The sequence below is a fragment of the Colletotrichum truncatum genome (genome assembly GCF_014235925.2).
Source record: "Colletotrichum truncatum strain CMES1059 chromosome Unknown Contig_0001, whole genome shotgun sequence".
In the NCBI taxonomy this organism is placed as follows: Eukaryota; Fungi; Ascomycota; class Sordariomycetes; order Glomerellales; family Glomerellaceae; genus Colletotrichum; species Colletotrichum truncatum.
The window spans coordinates 2,557,988-2,575,263 of NW_027222398.1; the positions used below are offsets into that span (position 1 = coordinate 2,557,988).

Below are 17,276 nucleotides of genomic sequence, written 5' to 3' on the forward strand. Positions count from 1 at the left end.
ATATTCCGTGGTTTTCCCGCCAAGGTTTGGATTCTGACGACATGAGCGTCCACCGCTCGGAACCCGGGACGCCCGTACTCTTACAAACGTGAAAAACTCTACTGCATGTGTCTTGGTAATTTGGTTAATTGCGGAGCTCTGAGCCCAAGTGCGCTGTCACTTGTGGGGAGTTACAGCACTTGCTATTCCTGGCTAAGCCGGCGCACGGCCAGTTCGTGTCTTTGCTCTGCCGTGGAAAGCGAAAGGCCGAATACGCGATATATGCTCATGCTCACTTGGCAGGTGAGATATCTTCGTCGAACACTATTTCTCCACCTCTTTCCCGGCCTAAAGATCCTCATACGACCAAATAGCAATCTGATTGTCCTCAGATTCACCTGCAGTCTAGAATGACGTATTTTTCCGTTGAACTAACCATACGCTGGGACAGATCATTCTTTCTGCACCTTCGATCGATTTGTTTGTGCCTTGTGGACCCACCAACTCTACTCATTGCTAGGAAATCTTCACCGGATTTAGTCGCTTAACACCAGGACTGTAGAACTTAAATCCTAAATCCGGCCTTCTCTAAGCTTCTCGCATGCTCGGCTGATAGGTTTTATTACTGTAGTTTCCATCTAATCTCTCATTGATTCCCCTATGCTTGTCTGGCCTGCCTTCAGGGGGCGTTAATACTCGCAACGCTGCTGCGCGGCACTTGGCTGCCGAGGCCAAACGTTTTCCATTACAGAGTGTATTGCTTACTAACCCGCTCGTATTAGACTTTAACCATTCTAAAAGGTTACAATAAAGGCACATGTCAATTTAGATATATGCCTATGCCTCCAGGACTTGCCATACATACATACTGTCAACGGAGCCGGATTTCCACCATGAAGAACGACAAGTAAAGCCGTCTATACAATTATGAAACCACCTTCGTGAGGAATTTTGCCGCAGCGGTCAGAAATTCACCATGTGTCTGTAAAAGTTCAAGTTATAGACGATATAACCACTTGTGCATCCATCAACCTACATCTATTGGCCCAGTCGCCAGTACAACGAAACTGAAGAAGGTATGGCCAAAAAGTACTTTTGAGACCCGCGATCATTTATTCTTTCGAGAAAGCAGATTAACCCTCGGAATTACGATGCCTTTAAATGCAGTTATAGACCAGTAACTGCTTCCGGTTTGACGCTTCATCTAACCTCATTTTTGACGACGAGGCTCTCATCCGTGGCTCAAACACCTCAAAAAACTCACGAGTTTCTACGTCGTGTGTTTTATTGGTCAGGTTTGTAGGCTCTTGTCAAGCGTACGCCTTTTAGATGACGGAGTGCAGTGTCACCTCAGGTGCACGCCATCTGCCTTGCCAATCTTGCAGGCGGACGAACGCAAATCATCCATCAACAACGCCAAATGTATAGAACGACATAAGGTAGGCAGGGAAAATACGAATCCTGGTAAGCAATGAGTCGGAGGCCTGTCTCTCCTCCAGGCAGAGTTGTTCGTATTCCGCATGATGGTTACACTCAAGATTCATTCATGCATGAAGAGAGGCCTCTCATGACCTCCAACAAACCTCCAAGACGTTGGTCCTGTTTATTCTCGGATCTCGATTTGACATGAAGTGAACAGCGCGAGGTACTTGCAATGGAACGAGTTGCAACCTCTTCGCATAACCTGGCGTCCGTCCCGCGGGCCGTTCAGCTCCCTCACCGTCCCTGACCGCCTTGTTCAGGCTATCTTATTAGATACCGGCAAGATCGTCTTCGGAAGTAGGCTCCTAAACCTATGGATAATTCCCAAGGTGATCGCAAATCACCGCAAACATCTCAGACATGATCGTGTCTTGTAACATCCATAGAGTATCGTTCACCGCTCCGCCAGCATGTATACAATCAGCAGTGGAAACGTCTGGATTCTTAGAACCAGGCTTCCCTAATAACTAAATCGTCAACTCTACCTTGAGTTGCCAATCAATGCAAAGCAACCAACGAAATCTTGCAACCGATCTCCCCTCGTATGTCTTAGAGGCTGATCACGATGTTCAACCCCATCCCAAATTGTCAGCTCGGCTTACACAGCCCCCCGCTACACACATTTCCCCAAAGCAAACCTGCACTTCCTCCCGCTTCCCCCCCAAAAAAACAACCCGTCTTACACCTCGAAAATAGAACCCCAATCAAGACGGACACTATTCGCATCTCCAGAAAACCCATCCGTCGACCCTCCACAACGCCGTCTCCCACAGCGATCTCCTGTCTCACTCTCGAGAGCCCACCGAACGTGGAATACGATGCTTCGACCGCTCTTTTCTCATAACCCAGCCCCAACGCTTAGGTCGGCTATTGCCCATTAGGGCACGCGAGTGCAAGCCTCGAAAGGCTACTACATGCCGCTACTTGCGAAAAAAGACCACCGTGCTCACCGGCCGCTAGGGTAAGTCTTTTTCTTTCTCTTTTTGTTCTCTTCTCCAACTCATCAAGCCACGCGACGCAGCCCCCCTAAGCTCCGATTGTATGCATCAGCTGCCACCCCGCTCGCTCCCATTGGCCGGAGCTATTTCAGCTGTCAAGAGCTGAGCCTCCTCCGCCCCGATCTCGTCATCTGCAGATAGGCTTCTTCGCCAGCCGAGCTCCCTATTCGCTCGTAGGGCTGCCTCCGGCAGTCTGCCCTGCTCTCGGGACACATGACAATTCGGCAAACAAGTCTCCGCTGCAGAGCGCGGTAGTTGAAGGAGCTAAAGCTGTGCGGGGGAGAGGGTAATGAGGCCTGCCTAGGAAGAAGTGCAGGGCTGATTCGGGACGCTACCCGACAGGCGACGTCGGGGGACAGCTTCGGCGGGCTGTGTGTGTGTAGTGTGGTCAGTCTTTAGCTGCCTGCCAGCGAGGACGCTGTGGTGTGTGTGTGTCGATGTTGCTATTTTGAGAATCATCGTGGGTGGTTGATGTGCTTGCTGTAGGATGACTTTGCATCGAGAAAATGACCGAGCTAGGAAAGCCACGATGCTCAGCCGGAGAGCTGGGAGAATTCGGTGAGGGCTGGGTTACGACGTTTGACGCTCGGCTGTGAGAACCACGATGTCGATGAAAAAAGTTGTATATAAGACGAGTGAAGTTCCTCTCTCGAAGGTCTTGTTTGTCTCATCATCAGCAGCATCTCAAAAACTACCAAGACAAACATTCAAACCAACTTCACCTCTCCTACTTGAAACAATTCTCCAACTTTCTCATCTTCCCAATACTTTCCAAACCCAACAAACTTTCAAAATGTTCTCCAAGCTCGTCGTCGCTCTCATCGCCGCTACCACCGCCATCGCGGCTCCTCTCGAGGCTCCCCTCGAGGCTCGCCAGGCCCCCTCGACCTACTTCACCCCCTCTGCCACCTTCAACTACAACACCCGCGACGGTGCCATCTACCCCTCCGGCTGGGGCCAGATCTCAAAGTACACCGGTAACAACGGCAACGACATCACCACCCTCCTGACCTTCACCTACCCCGAGGGCGTCTCCGGCAAGAAGTGCCAGTTCTTCTTCTACGCCGACGGCAGCACCTACGCTTCCGGCAGCAAGAAGATCGACGTCTTCACCTCCAACAAGCCCGCTCCCGCCGGTGGTTCCCCCGGCTGGGGCGCTGGCGGCCCCGGCAACCAGCGCAACAACAACGTCGGCAGGCTCTCCGTCCCCGCCGGCGGCTACGCCACCTGGGACGCCACCTACGGCGCCTACCTCACCTCCCCCACGGACTGCAAGGCCCCTGGAACCGTCGAGGGCATCGAGCTCGTCGGCGTCTACGACAACGACTACGTCTCCTTCAACCCCACCTCTGCCCGCATCGCTTACAACTAAGTTGTGGGCTGGAAGAGCTTATTGAGTGTGTGTCTTCGATTCTTCTTGGCTCAATGTGAGCAATTTTTTGGATGCATTGGTCTTTTCTTTTTATTTACTGGGATTTTGGCACGGGATAGGCGTTTAGCAAAGGGTTTAAAGATATCATCACGGTCCTTCGGCATCGGCAGGGAAATGCATTCTTAGAATTTCATTCCTTTTGGTTCTAGCAAGACGAAATAAATGTTGCTTGGTTTTATAAGATGCCTGCTTCGCTGGCCAGTGTTAACCGTGACTGTGAGAAATATGTGAGCATTTAGAGTCAAAACATGGAAAATACAAGGTGTGTGCAAAAAAACAAAAGAGAAATGACCGATGAACGGTCGAGATACTGCCTCGTGGGCGAATCGAACGCCCGATCTCCTCATTACTAGTGAGGCGCTTTACCACTGAGCCAACAAGGCTTGTTGATTGGATGATCGTCATGGCTGGAGCGCCAACTATGTGCGCAGAATTTGCGCCGAGATTCTCCCGACCCACTTTCGTCACTCACTGTCACCAAGAGTCGCGGTGTTTCTTTCGGGCATCGTTGCAGTGCTTGCTGTCAAGGATAACGTAGGGTGTTGAAGACCCTGTGTTCTAGTCGCATGTTACATTTCGTAATCAGCCATAGCATGCCTCCGGAGGTTGTCCCGCGACGAAGTGGCCAGTAGTTGCGAGTCGACTTGAATCCCGTTCGATAGGACCTGGTGCGGAGCTCCCAAGGGTCTCCGGGGATTAATGGTGGAGATCAGGATCCGGGGCAGTGCAGTATCAACAGTCAGTAGGCGTCCATATTGGGGGAGTTGGAGACTGGAGGCTACTCTTAAATGGTCCGTATTGAGTCGGCTGTGAGGACACAGGTGGAAGAGCAGAGACGGGAAGCCGCATGGCGTTTCTTGGCACTTTGAAGACGTTGAATTGACAAGAAGATTATTGTTTTTCAGCCTTATAGGCTTGAGGGAAGCTTTGCCAAGGCCTGGTGGTTGAATCAAGCAAAGCTGCAAACACGGTGAAACGAATGGCCATCTCTGGGATATACATATTTTTCGTATGCACTGCAGCTTGGAAGATAACGTTTGTCTCGGTATCATCGGACGCAGGGACAAATGACAGCACAGAGTAGACGCCGTCGATCGCTGGGCGATGGATGATCCGTCGTCATCCGTTCGAGGAACACAAACTACTTTACATTAGTAATGAGCAGCTCGGACCCAACAGGCCCCAAAAGGAACTGATGTGACGCTGCTAAAAGGAGAAAACGAGAGAAATGAGCAGAGTTTTTGGAAGCGTCAATCTTCTCGGGCCGCTGCAATGCAGAAAATACGTCGTTGATGCAGACGACAGGCGAGACAGCTGAGCCACTACCAGACTTTCTCGCATCCTGATGGCCCCAGCTTTTTTTTTTTGCCAAGGGAACGCCCAGGCGCGTAGATCGCGGGAGGGCCAACGGATTCAGTGGGCGGGCATGGGAGGCACGAGGCTTGGGCAAGGGAGCTAGGAGAGCCAAGGATCCAAGGGAAACACGATCTGGGAGACGAAAAAGCTTGACTGTGGAGGGCTTGTTGTCTTTTTCTTTGGCGTTTTGAACGGCTCTTGTGTAACCGCCGGGATGTTGATGAGCACAAATTTTGTCGATCACAAACACTACTGCGTACCGTACCTATACTAGACGAGCACCCAGCGACACCCAGGGCGCCGAAAGCGAAAACGCATGACGGATAGCCAGTCCTCTACTCCGTTTTTCTAGTACATCAGACATGCTCCTAGCCCAACTGGCCCATATTTAATTACCATGTCCTGTGTATTAAGGAAGGGAAAAAAGGGGGGGGGGGGCGGACAGGGAAGGACGCGCAATCTGGAATAGAAAACCGCTGCCGATTGGTGTAAGCTCGATCACGTGATACTGGTCTTCCTTTCAATCAGGGGGGTGTTCCGGGTGGTTTGAAGGTGTTGTCCTGCTAGCACGGAGCACTTACTACATACATAGTACTTACTACGTGTGGTAGGTAGGGCCGTTGGTGGCACGCCATCGCTGCCTCGTCCGCCAGCCATGGGCTTTTCCGTGGCGTGCATCTCAGGAGTAGGAGGTGCTGAATTCACCTGAAATACGAGCCGGGATCAATGGGTCCTCGCTACCCCTTGATTGAGTTTGCTCTCTGCCAACTACGTCGTATACTGTACGACACAAAGAAAAGAATGGATGGAACCCCCAATGGAAGATCGGGTCAAGACAAAAAATTGCTCGGCATCTGTCAGCCGTGCACTGCCCAGCATACCCTCCTATGGCCATTTATTACTGCTGTTACATCAGCTACACACTGGTGTAGTAGTCAGCGACCCCTGCTCCCCTAGCCCTGTCCTGGATCGCCAAGACCACGGGACAAGACGCTGGAAAACTTGGAATTTGCTTGTTTTCCCGCTGGCGACTTGGCACGCCTGGGCACTGCGTGGGCATGCCACAAAATCTACCGCCACGGAATCGTAGGGAACCACCCACATCGCGCAGGTACAAACACTACCACACTACACACACAGGGAGAGCGAATATGCGCACATCCTTGCCCACCTCTCAACCCACCACAACCCGCTCAAATGAGGGCGCTATCGACGAGCCGTCAAAAGCCACCGCGCCCAATTCTTCGGCGCTGAGATGATGTCGCGTTCCTGTTATCTTTTTGGTGACAGGCATTTTCGCGGCACCATACTCCCGTATCGCTAGCTGACGCCTGCGCCCCTCCAAAAGAATTCGAAAAGTAATGGTGAAATGTGACACGACATGACTCCCCCCTCCTCCAGCTAGATTTGCCCGATATTCTTTCGTAAGGACCCCCTGCTCACTCGACCATTCTGCCAACAGTGCCTGTACCAGTACCTTCCCTGCTTATTCCTGGCAACAAGCACACCCCCTTCTATTTCGCCCTTGGTTTGCACTTGCATCCGCCCAACCTTCAAAGTACCTAAACTAGCACCACCCACCCCCTTCGCTGTCACGCCGCCACTTTATTCTCCCCGACCCTCCTTCTATCCTTCCTCTTCAACCTCCTGGTCCATCTCTTTTTCCTTTTCTCCATTCCTCGTTTTGCCTCTTCTCAACTCCACCTCCACATCCGTCCATACTCGACGACAGACCTTCTCGCTCCATTCGACCCGTTTCTTCCCCATGATATTCGCATGATACAACCTTGAATCCGATCCCGCCGTCTTCGAGGGAACCGACTTTCCTACCCGGCCCTTTTTCCTATTTCCAACTTACTCCAGTCGCTCGCTTCTACCATTTACGCCATACGACAATCGTCAACATGAAGAATTCCCTCGTTACCAGCGCTGCGATAGCGCTCGCCTTCGCCACCGGTGCTGTCAACGCCGTTTACTCCATCGCCTCCAGCAGTACGACCTCCCTCACGCCTGCCCGGGTCACCCGCACCCGACCAATGGTGGCTTCATTACTGAGACTACTAACACCGCCACAGGTGACATCAAGTCGTCCGCCAAGGACCTCGCCTACGACCTCATGAAGTTCTACGACGGAAACTTGACCGGTCACACGCCCGGCATCTTGCCTGGTCCACCGCCCGCAGGTGATTACTACTGGTGGGAGGGTGGTGCTTTGTGGGGAACCATGATCGACTACTGGCATCTAACTGGCGATTCCACCTACAACGACGTCGTGATGCAGGCCATGCTCCATCAAGTCGGCCCCAACCGCGACTACATGCCCCCTAATTACACTGCGTCGCTGGGTAACGACGATCAAGGTTTCTGGGGCATGTCCGCCATGACCGCCGCCGAGAACAACTTCCCGAACCCGCCGACCGATCAGCCTCAATGGCTCGCCCTCGCCCAAGCCGTCTTCAACACCATGGCCAGCCCCGACAGACACGACAACACTTGTGGTGGTGGTCTTCGTTGGCAGATTCCCCTGTCCAACAACGGATACAACTACAAGAACAGTAAGACGCACGAATGTCTTGCACCAAGAATTTGATTGACTGAACCCCATCTAGGCATCGCAAACGGCTGCTTCTTCAACATCGGCGCCAGACTGGCCCGCTACACCAAGAACACGACCTATTCGGACTGGGCTGAGAAGACCTGGGACTGGATGGAGTCGGTTGGCTTCATCGACGCTGAGTACAACATTTTTGACGGTGGTCACGTCGAACACAACTGCACCGATATCAACAAGGCCCAGTTCTCATACAACAATGGCGTTTACCTGCTCGGAGCCGCCAACATGTACAACTTTGTAAGTGTCTGACAGATCAGAACGGGATGACGAACATGCTCTAACGTAAACTTAGACCGACGGTGACAGCAAGTGGAAGACTCGTCTCGATGGCCTGATCAAGGGCACCTTGAACGTCTTCTTCCCAAACAACATCGCCTATGAGGTCGCCTGCGAGGAACACAACACTTGCACCACTGACATGTTGAGTTTCAAGGGCTATGTCGCCCGATGGATGTCCGTTGTCACTCAAATCGCACCCTACACTGCCGATCAAATCCTCCCCGTCCTCAAGACGTCGGCCGAGGCTGCTATCAAGCAATGTACGGGACAGGCCAATCAGCGCACCTGTGGCTTCAAATGGAGCACGGGGACTTATGACGGCACAATCGGTGCCGGTCAGCAGATGAATGTTTTGGCCGCGGTGTCGTCCCTCCTCATCAACGAGGCGAAGCCGCCAGTGTCAAACACCACAGGCGGTACTTCGGTCGGTGACCCGAACGCCGGTAGCAACTCCAACAACGACCTTAGTGTCCACAGAACCCCGATAACGACGGCGGACAGGGCTGGCGCCGGCATCCTGACCTTCTTGGTCCTGGCGTCTGCTGCCGGCACATTCGGTTGGATGAGTTTCGGAGCGTAGAAGACGAAAGAGCATCGCTTGACGACTTTATTTCTTGTTTTATTTTCGCATGCAGTATGCTACGGCTCTGCTGGCGGGTTGCCGAGCTATAGTCGGACCCGCACTAGGGATGTATCGGCGTCGGCCAAGGAAGGCCAGGATCAAATGGATATCCGGCGTTGACTTTTCTTTTTTTGTGTATATGCACCATGGGTGGGCAACTGAACAAGACTGTTTACAAGTCCGCCCAGCGCTCCCTCGAAAGGGCATTGGGTAGCCCGCAATCGTTGGGAGCCTTGTAGTCCATAATGTAGCACGCTACAAGACATATTTTCCTAGAATAGACACTTCGTCGTTGCGACGTTGCAAAGTTGAACCGCACACGGGAGGAGGTTTTCTGATAATTCATCCGAGGAACCCCAGCTAGGACGCGTCGTCAAAAGCTTGGTGAAACCGAGCGCATTGAAGTTGGACAGCGCCATGACGCCATCTCATCCGATGTCCTGACAGCAAGAGGGCTCAGACATCGAACCTGTCATCTGCAGCAGCAAACACTCTGCAGACTACACACAGCATACCCTTCCCGGGTTTAGCAGGTCATGTTTCCCCGGCGTTACAGTTTACGTCATCTCGTTTTTGTCGTCTTATCCTGTGGCGGCAGCCGTTTCAGCGGAAGGGCAATGCCCCAAGCAACTGAACTGCTTGGCAGTGTGATGATTGACGAGAAGGTTTTGAAGATCCCGACCTTTTTTTTTTCTTCTTCCTTTTTTCTTGTTCTTCTTCTCCATGTTCTAGCCCAGTAATATTCGGCGTGCTAATTCGTTGGGACGTCTTTGGACTTTTTCCCATCTGCACCAGCCCCACCTCTGCCTCTTTTTTAGTACATTCTCCATATTTTCCATCCTATCAGCCAACCATATTGCGAGAGTCTCATCAGCCCACCCGACCATTCAATCAATCTCACTCACATGCACTCTCACTCACTCACTCACACCCACATCCAGCACCATCACATTGACGAAACACGCCTTCTTTACAAGTTAATCCAGTTTAAAGTAGCCGTAGTCTAATTTTGGCCAATCCCTCTCAACTGATTGGCTACATTCCCCCCATCTCTACGGCCATTCCGTTTCAATAGCACCGAGACCATTATTCACGGGATCCTGCAGCTATTACTGCTACTGCTGTCACACTTACAGACGCCGGACCCCTAATCCCTACACCCCCCCCCCCCCCCCCCCCCCTCGCAATGGCGATCCCGGACTTTACCAACGACGCCGTGTTCCCCGTGTTCGACGCCCTGCCCGTCGAAGACGACGCGGAGTCGGCCGGCCCGGACGCGAGGCCGGAATGGTTCCTCGTGGCGCAGGTGAAGCAGAACATGACCATCACGAAACCGACCGTCGTAGTCTCGGACCGCGGGGGCGACGAATTCGCCATCACCTTCGAGGACCGCGGCATCGATCTACGGCCCGTCAAGACCGGGTGGACTATTGTCGTGCCGAGGGCCGTCAGGACGAAGCCCAAGGAAGGGAAGAAGGGTTTCGTCAGGGTCGCCGAGGGAAAAGGCACCGCGGTCAAGTATGTGCCTGCTGACTTGGACAAGGTGGTTGAGCTGGGGACCCGGTTGAGGGCCGACAACGACGGGGCGGGGCAGAAGTGTGCTTCGTGCGGCGGCGGGGCGGAGGGCACGTTGAAGGCGTGTACCGGGTGCGGTGCTGTCAAGTATTGCGGCAAGGTGAGTTTTGTTTCCACCCCCTTTGCCGTCTGCGTTTGTTTTGTCGTGCGTGTGAGAGTGGTTTAGGGGGATGGATGTACATGCTAATGGGATGTCGCGTGTAGGAATGTCAGACTTCGGGTTGGAAGACGCACAAGGGTGATTGTAAGGCGTTGAAGGGTATGTTGAATGCGTGGGGGGCGTGATGGGTGGTTATGTGTGTTGATGGGTGAGGCGTTGGATGGAAAGATCATGAGGGCGGGCATTGAAGGGATGGTGGTGGTAGCTTGGCTTTGTAGAGTGCGCGTTGTCTCCGTGTGTGTGGCGTTGAGGATTGGAGCGTCGGTGTCTGGCGCTGTGAGTTGTTGCGGGTGTCGTGCCCTGTGTGTATACCGGCGGTATGAGATGGTTGGCTGGTTGCGAGCATACTTATCGTATGTTTCTGCTGCCTGTACATGGGTGGCGGTATGCGGACTTTAGTACTGGTGGTCAAAAGTCCAGAGCCATGTAGCTCGTAGTAAGCGTTTCCCTCGTGAGGGGCATCATCGCATTTGGGACTGCCCCAGGCGGTCTTCATCCATCTTGTCAAAAGGAGCAGTCCATATGCGATATAAGCTTCTTATTCAGCAGATTCGGTCTTTCTATGCTATGTCCTTGTTGATACCCCGTACCCATCACTTCTCATACGTCCTCAACACCGCCGTTGAATGGGGGTTCTGGTTCTTGTGATTTGCCCAGCTGCGCGTATAAAGCCTTGACCAGGGATCTCGCCAGCGCTGAGCAGTTTGTGGTGATGAAAACAGCCCGCATAGATCCCAAGGAGCAGTTATCAAGTTTGCCGGCACACTGATGTGAAGCTGTGATGATGGAGCTTTATGTATACCGAGGCATGCTACGTCGTTCTGCACGTTTGAGGCCATCAGTCGAAGCCGGAATATGAGACATGTCATTGACCACATCAGAGTGGTCGCACATGGATCAGCGGCAATACAGAGGATATGATTGTGTAGTTCAGCGGAACCTGGCTATTACGCATGAGTCTTATGGAGAATATTGGTTGATTCTTTACATGACATTTGTATTCCAGTACTTCGATTCAAGGTTTTGATAACTATACTGCGCCGTCTAGGCCTCTTTCTCCCTACTCAACTCATACAAAATGTCCGTCCTCATGGTATATTTCGTACCCTTGATAACATCATCACCAGAGTGATAAAGCCTGTTGTGCTGGAAGATGAGCACCCTCCCCGCCTTGGGGTCAACATCGACCTTCCTCTTCTCGTCATATGACAGGAACGACGTAGCACCGCCGACGAGATCCGCGTTGTCCTCGCCGACCTCAGCGACAGAATCATTGAGGTACAGATGCACGGTGTAGTGCGTTCGGAAGATGGTACCGTCCTTAGACTCCTCGCTGTAGGGGCCGTCGCAGTGGGCTGCGCGTGTAAGTCAAGCATCATGGAGGTATGAAATTGGGATACTCACGCCTAAAGAACTGGCCCTTTTGATACTTTAAAAACCGCATCCGTTTGTTGAACCGATTAAACCGCCACCCCGTCTTCACCCCCTTCTTGGTCTTTGTCATCCCGTCAAACCCGGCTAGATCGTCTTTCAACCCCGGGGCCAGCGCGCACCGCTCCCACAACCGGTCGACGATTGTCTGCTGGTCCCAGATGATACGGTCGCTATTTCGGTATTCCGGCTCGAGGATCTCCCAGCCGTCACCAATGTTGACCATGGCGGGCTGCCACGGCTCGTCGCCGTTTGGCCCACGCTCTATTACGCTCTGCTCTGCGAGCTCCTGGAGCTGCTTACATTCTTCTGGCGTCAGGACGTTGTCCAACACCACAGCGAAGCGATCGCCATTCTCAGGGAGTTTGGTCTTGGACCAGTCGATCCGGGTGAGGGTCACGGGCTTCGGGGGAGGGCCGGAGAGGAAGTGGGACGGAATGGGGACATCGTGGGATAGGTACGAGGTCTGCTTCGGCTGGTTTGGCCGCGGATCAGGCCGCTTCTTTGAGCCTCCGGAGATAGCAGCGCTTAGCGACATGGTGGTGTATGTGAGTGCACGTGTTAATCTGGAATACGCGACGGAGCGAAGTAAATTGTAGAGCATCAACCTGTGCCGCTGGAACTAGATTGAGGAAACACGAAAGTAATGGACGGGTTGCGAGGCCGGCTAATTTACAGTCATTCAGAAATGTCACTGCCTGGACCTGGTGTCTAGGCGTTGTGGATGTATTGGTGACTCGGTGGTGGCGTTTGTCGAATTGGCCTCAGGCGCAGCATCAATAGTAGAACACGTTTTACCTAAGGAAAAGAACTCGGTGTAAATGGCATGACTACAAAAAGTCCATTGAGTCCTCATTGAACTGGAATAATGACAGTTGGCAGGATTTGCCATGGGTGTTGCGGAGAGAATAAACATTGCGGTTCAATGCATTGGATGCCTGTTGCGAGGTCCCACCTATTGAAAGACTTACAAGTTTGCCTCAGCAACGCTTTTGGGGGGCTTGGATAGGCTGTCTGGGACCCTAGCACGCTAAAACGTGGCCAAGTCTCCAATAGTAGTGGCTGCCTGCGGCACCAGTTCGCCCGGCAGTTGCCTGTCAGCCTAGCCCTTACCAAAACAACCATGGCGCCATCTTGTTGGTTAGGACGACTGAACTTTTGGGACTTTGGACTTGCTTTAGGCTGAAGTTTCTAGGCAATAACAAAGTCATTCATCAAGGTGGTGTGCAGCCGCATCAAAATGATTTCATGGTGAAGCCCCTCGCTCTGTCTCAGCTAATAACATTCGATGACTTGAGGCACTTGAATTGCTATGGCCCCATTGAAATAGGACTTATCGTGAGTCTTACCTTTTAAGATGGCCTCAGCTGGCTTGGCATTCTATGAACACCCAATCGCTATCAGACGCTGCAAGGCCAACGGCATGAATCTTTCGAGTTTAATCGGATAGCTCAGGTCTACTTACCCAAGCAGAAACTCCACAAGACGTTCACTATACTTGACCTTTTCATCTGATATGTAGCTTCGATACACCACGCCTTGGTAGTTCCCATTTGTTTTCTTCATCCTCCATTCTTAAGGTCTTTTTGTGCGTCAGCTCGCTGAGGCTTTGTGTGTGATTTTGAATCGAGTTATGGCTCATAAGCGCAATAAGTACTGTCATAACTAGCTTACAGAAGTACCTTTGGGGTCAGGCTCTAGTTTCAGATATGCTGATGCCTACTCCGCGGCCTTCCCAGTTTCCCATAACAAGTATGGTACAAAAAGCCCATAACCCGACAGGCAGAACAAGGCAATGATAGTTTTCAGATTAAGGTTTTGTAGCAATACTAGCAACAAACCATTCTGCCCATCGGGGCTTTGTTATGGATTTCTATGATATTGATCATAGGCATCGATACAGTTGCCACAAGCAATGTATGGTCCCGCCTTCGGTACAGTTATTTTAGATGCATAACATTTACTGTCTCATGAATTAATGTCCAAAGGATATCTAGGAAACTTCATTGACCATGTCTATACTATGTTCGTGAATCATTATTGCCATCTAAGTAATGACATGCTATGTGTACCTCGGAAGGCCTCAAACATCCTCTCCGACCAACTTCTCCCGCCCTTTATCAGAAGTCTTGGCTTCCTCGGCATCCAATCCAGTCTTCGTCTCAATGTGATTCTGAGTCAACTCAATTTGCCGAATGAAGAACGTCGAGACAAACCCGATTCCCGACGCAACACAAAAGAAAATCCACAGTTTATTTATACTATCCGTTACAGCCGCCCTCACAGTAGTCTGCTGTATCCTTGAAAGCCTCTCAAGCAAGCCATGAGCCGCAATTGCTGATCCACTCGTGAACTTTCCAGCTACATCTTCTGGGATGCCAGCGCCAACCAACGTCGCCGAGTGTTGTCTCATTACGCTCTGGAAGATGACCTGACCAACGACAACGCCGATGCCGAGCGCAATGTGCCTGACAAACGCAAACATTGCCGTTCCGACGGCCACGTCCTGCTGTCTGACCAGCGCTTGCAGAGCGATAATCAACGCCTGCAGGTTCGGCGATATGCCCAGCGCGGCGACAATCTGGAAGAGGATGAGCTTCGGCCAGTTCCGATACGCCGGTAAAGTGATGAACAGCCCAAACGCCAGCGTCGTCAGAGCCATCGCCGCGCGAATGATCTCGTTGTACCGCCCCGTCTTCTTGATCGTGACGCCGGCTGCAATGGTGCAGAACGCCAGCGGGAGGGCCGTGGCGAGCAGCCAAACCCCAGACTGGATCGGCCCCGCCCCGAGAACTGTTTGGAAATATAGCGGGAGGAAGAAGGCGATGGCCGCGAAGCCGAGGCCGTGACAGAAGCAGGCGACGTAGCAGAACACCACCGAGACCTCGCTGAAGAGAGACCGGGGCATCAGGGGGTACTTCGCCAGGAACCTCTCGACGAGCACGAAGACCCCGAACCCGAGACAGCCGAAGAGAATAAGACAGATTATGGCAGGGCTATTCCAGGCATACTCTAGCCCACCGAGCTGCAGCCCGAGAAGCAACATCAATGTCGCTCCCGTGAACGTGACGGAACCAAGCCAGTCGATCGCCATGAGACCCTTGACAAGCGGCGTCTTGGGAGTGTGAATCTTGAGTATGAAGACGAGGATGAGCAGGGAAACGCCAGAGAGGGGCAGGTTAATCCAGAAACACCACCTCCACGAGATGTTCTCCGTCAACCCGCCCCCAACAAGCGGGCCGATGCCGCTCGCCAGCCCCCATACGGCGCCGATAACGCCAAAGTACGCGCCGCGCTCTCTTGGGCTGAAGAGGTCACCGATGATGATGTTCACCAGCGCCGTCAACCCGCCTCCGCCCAGCCCCTGCACGGCTCTTCCTGCCACGAGCATCGTAAGAGACCCCGCGAGCGCGCCCACCAGGCTCCCGACCATGAAGGTGACGTTGGCGATGATGAGAATCGGCTTCCGTCCGAAAATGTCGCTGACCTTGCCCCAGAACGGCACCGAGGCGGCGTTGGCGAGGAGATACGCCGCGCCGATCCACGCGAACCCCGAGTCCGATGCCCCGACTTCTCGGGCGATGGTCGGCAGCGCGGTCGTGATGATCACGGCGTCGAGAGCCGCGAGGAACACGGCGATGCAGAGTGCGAACATGAGCATCGAGGTCTGGGCCTTGTTGCGCATGGGCGTCGTCGTCTTGGCGATGGTGGTTTCTTCAGCCGTCGTGATACTCCCTTCGCCCCTGTCGGCGTCATTCTTCTCATGTTTTCCTCCTTCTTCCATGCCATGTTTCTCCTCAGAGGCGACCCTCTGCGATGCTTGGTCGACTTCAGCCGCCATGGCTAGAAATGATGAGTGATCTTATCAGGTTGGCCGTACAACATTTTTTTGGTCTGAGAAACCATGCGGGACCTGACTGATATACTACCTGCTGTCACCCCTTCATCCTTGACAGTAAGAAACAGGCAAGTAATTCATCATTCGAAGCCTTGTTGGAACCTTCGGGATGGTGGGCTCATGACCTGCGGCACAGGAAAGGCACAGTACAGTCCGTAGTCGCATTCAACTCACTATTTCACAGAATCCCTGCCATGGGGCAATCGTCTTCTATACGGCAAGCACGTTCTTCTACATGGACCTTTTTTTTTTTTTTTTTTTGGCTTCCTCTTTAGGACCCCACTGTCCATTCCACGGCGGCGATGTTCCCGGGCGGGCGTTGGTAGACGTGCAGGTTAGTTTACGGGCGACACGGCGCGTGTACGGCGCAGCAGCAGGTCGGGAAGAACCGCATTTATCGCCTTAACAGGTTATCGCCCGCTGCAGATTAGAGGCGGCTCATGGAATTCCGGCGTCATGGTTGGTCGGTGTACGACGTTCATGCCGGGGGCCGGACTGGAACGGCCCTCTCGTGCCTAGAACGCGACCAACGAGCCCCCTTGTCATCAACGGGATGATGTCCCCCATGTAGCAATGTAAATGATGTGCAATGGGAAGCTACCAACGACATAGAGTACAAGGCTGCTGTTTTTCTACGTCTGAGGTCTGATTCGGCGAGGCGGCTCGATGCCAACTGGCGTCGAGGTTGGTCGCACGCTGTTATCGTGGGCTGACGGCCACGGCCCCCTGGTTGCATATGTGGAAGATCCAATCTAATGTCAGCCCCCGAACCAACGACAAAGTCATGGAGGATCACTTCCGGTGTCGCTTGGAATGCCGCCACTAAGAAAAGCAGTTGATTTCGCCCCAAACTGCCCCCATTGCGATGTTGAGTGAGGCTGGAGTCATAACGCCAATCCTTGCCGTGTAACAAGGCACGGCGGGTTAAACCGCTGTAAGGAACGGGAGTACGAGGTGCAATCAACCGCGTGCCCAAAATGCGCCCGCTGCTTCCGCCCGAAAGGCTGGGTGCTGTGCTTCTCATAGGTACGATGATGCGGACGGCCGGCTTTGGGATTAAAGATGAGAGGATGGTTATGTAGCCCCTTCGTGGGCGAGTATGTACGCCTATGTCGTAGAACGTTATCAGTTACAACGAAGAGTCGGTTTTTATCTTGGATGTTTCCTATCGAACTACCAACCCCGTCTAGGGTAATGTCGACTCATCTATATGAATCTCGTATCTAACCCTTGAGCCGTTTTGTCATGCCTGCTAAGGGATCGGCATACATCTATAAAGTGTTTACAGCTTAGGTTGCACGGTTTCATACGTTAGTGTTATCATAATGAATCACCAGGTCCATCCAATGTCAATGTCACGAAGCCAGTTGTTAAGGGGAAGCCGAAACTTGATTCTTATGCTATGAAAAGAAAGGCCAGTCGACTACCCCCCCTTGCAGCATGCGGCAGA

At 52.7% G+C, this 17,276-nt stretch overlaps 5 protein-coding genes across 5 annotated transcripts; 3 read left to right on the forward strand and 2 right to left on the reverse strand.

Annotated features, from left to right (window-relative positions):
• Positions 1–3,252: 3,252 nt before the first annotated feature.
• Positions 3,253–3,831, forward strand: CTRU02_200648 (uncharacterized protein; the record flags this gene model as incomplete). Its single annotated transcript, XM_036718657.1, has 1 exon — positions 3,253–3,831. One exon carries the CDS (start codon positions 3,253–3,255, stop codon positions 3,829–3,831), a length of 579 nt encoding a protein of 192 aa, XP_036589657.1.
• Positions 3,832–7,151: 3,320 nt separating this feature from the next.
• On the forward strand, positions 7,152–8,720 carry CTRU02_200649 (glycosyl hydrolase family 76; the record flags this gene model as incomplete). Its single annotated transcript, XM_036718658.1, has 4 exons — positions 7,152–7,239; positions 7,323–7,820; positions 7,857–8,098; positions 8,154–8,720. The coding sequence occupies 4 exons, from the start codon at positions 7,152–7,154 to the stop codon at positions 8,718–8,720; spliced, it is 1,395 nt and encodes a 464-aa protein (XP_036589658.1).
• A 1,228-nt stretch (positions 8,721–9,948) lies between these two features.
• On the forward strand, positions 9,949–10,503 carry CTRU02_200650 (zinc finger, mynd-type domain containing protein; the record flags this gene model as incomplete). The annotated part of the gene is made up of 1 exon (XM_036718659.2): positions 9,949–10,503. The coding sequence occupies one exon, from the start codon at positions 9,949–9,951 to the stop codon at positions 10,501–10,503; it is 555 nt and encodes a 184-aa protein (XP_036589659.2).
• A 1,038-nt stretch (positions 10,504–11,541) lies between these two features.
• CTRU02_200651 (oxidoreductase domain containing protein) lies at positions 11,542–12,532 on the reverse strand (the record flags this gene model as incomplete). The annotated part of the gene is made up of 2 exons (XM_036718660.1): positions 11,542–11,852; positions 11,902–12,532. 2 exons carry the CDS (start codon positions 12,530–12,532, stop codon positions 11,542–11,544), a joined length of 942 nt encoding a protein of 313 aa, XP_036589660.1.
• Positions 12,533–14,011: 1,479 nt separating this feature from the next.
• Positions 14,012–15,769, reverse strand: CTRU02_200652 (MFS drug; the record flags this gene model as incomplete). Its single annotated transcript, XM_036718661.1, has 1 exon — positions 14,012–15,769. One exon carries the CDS (start codon positions 15,767–15,769, stop codon positions 14,012–14,014), a length of 1,758 nt encoding a protein of 585 aa, XP_036589661.1.
• Between the last annotated feature and the right edge of the window lie 1,507 nt (positions 15,770–17,276).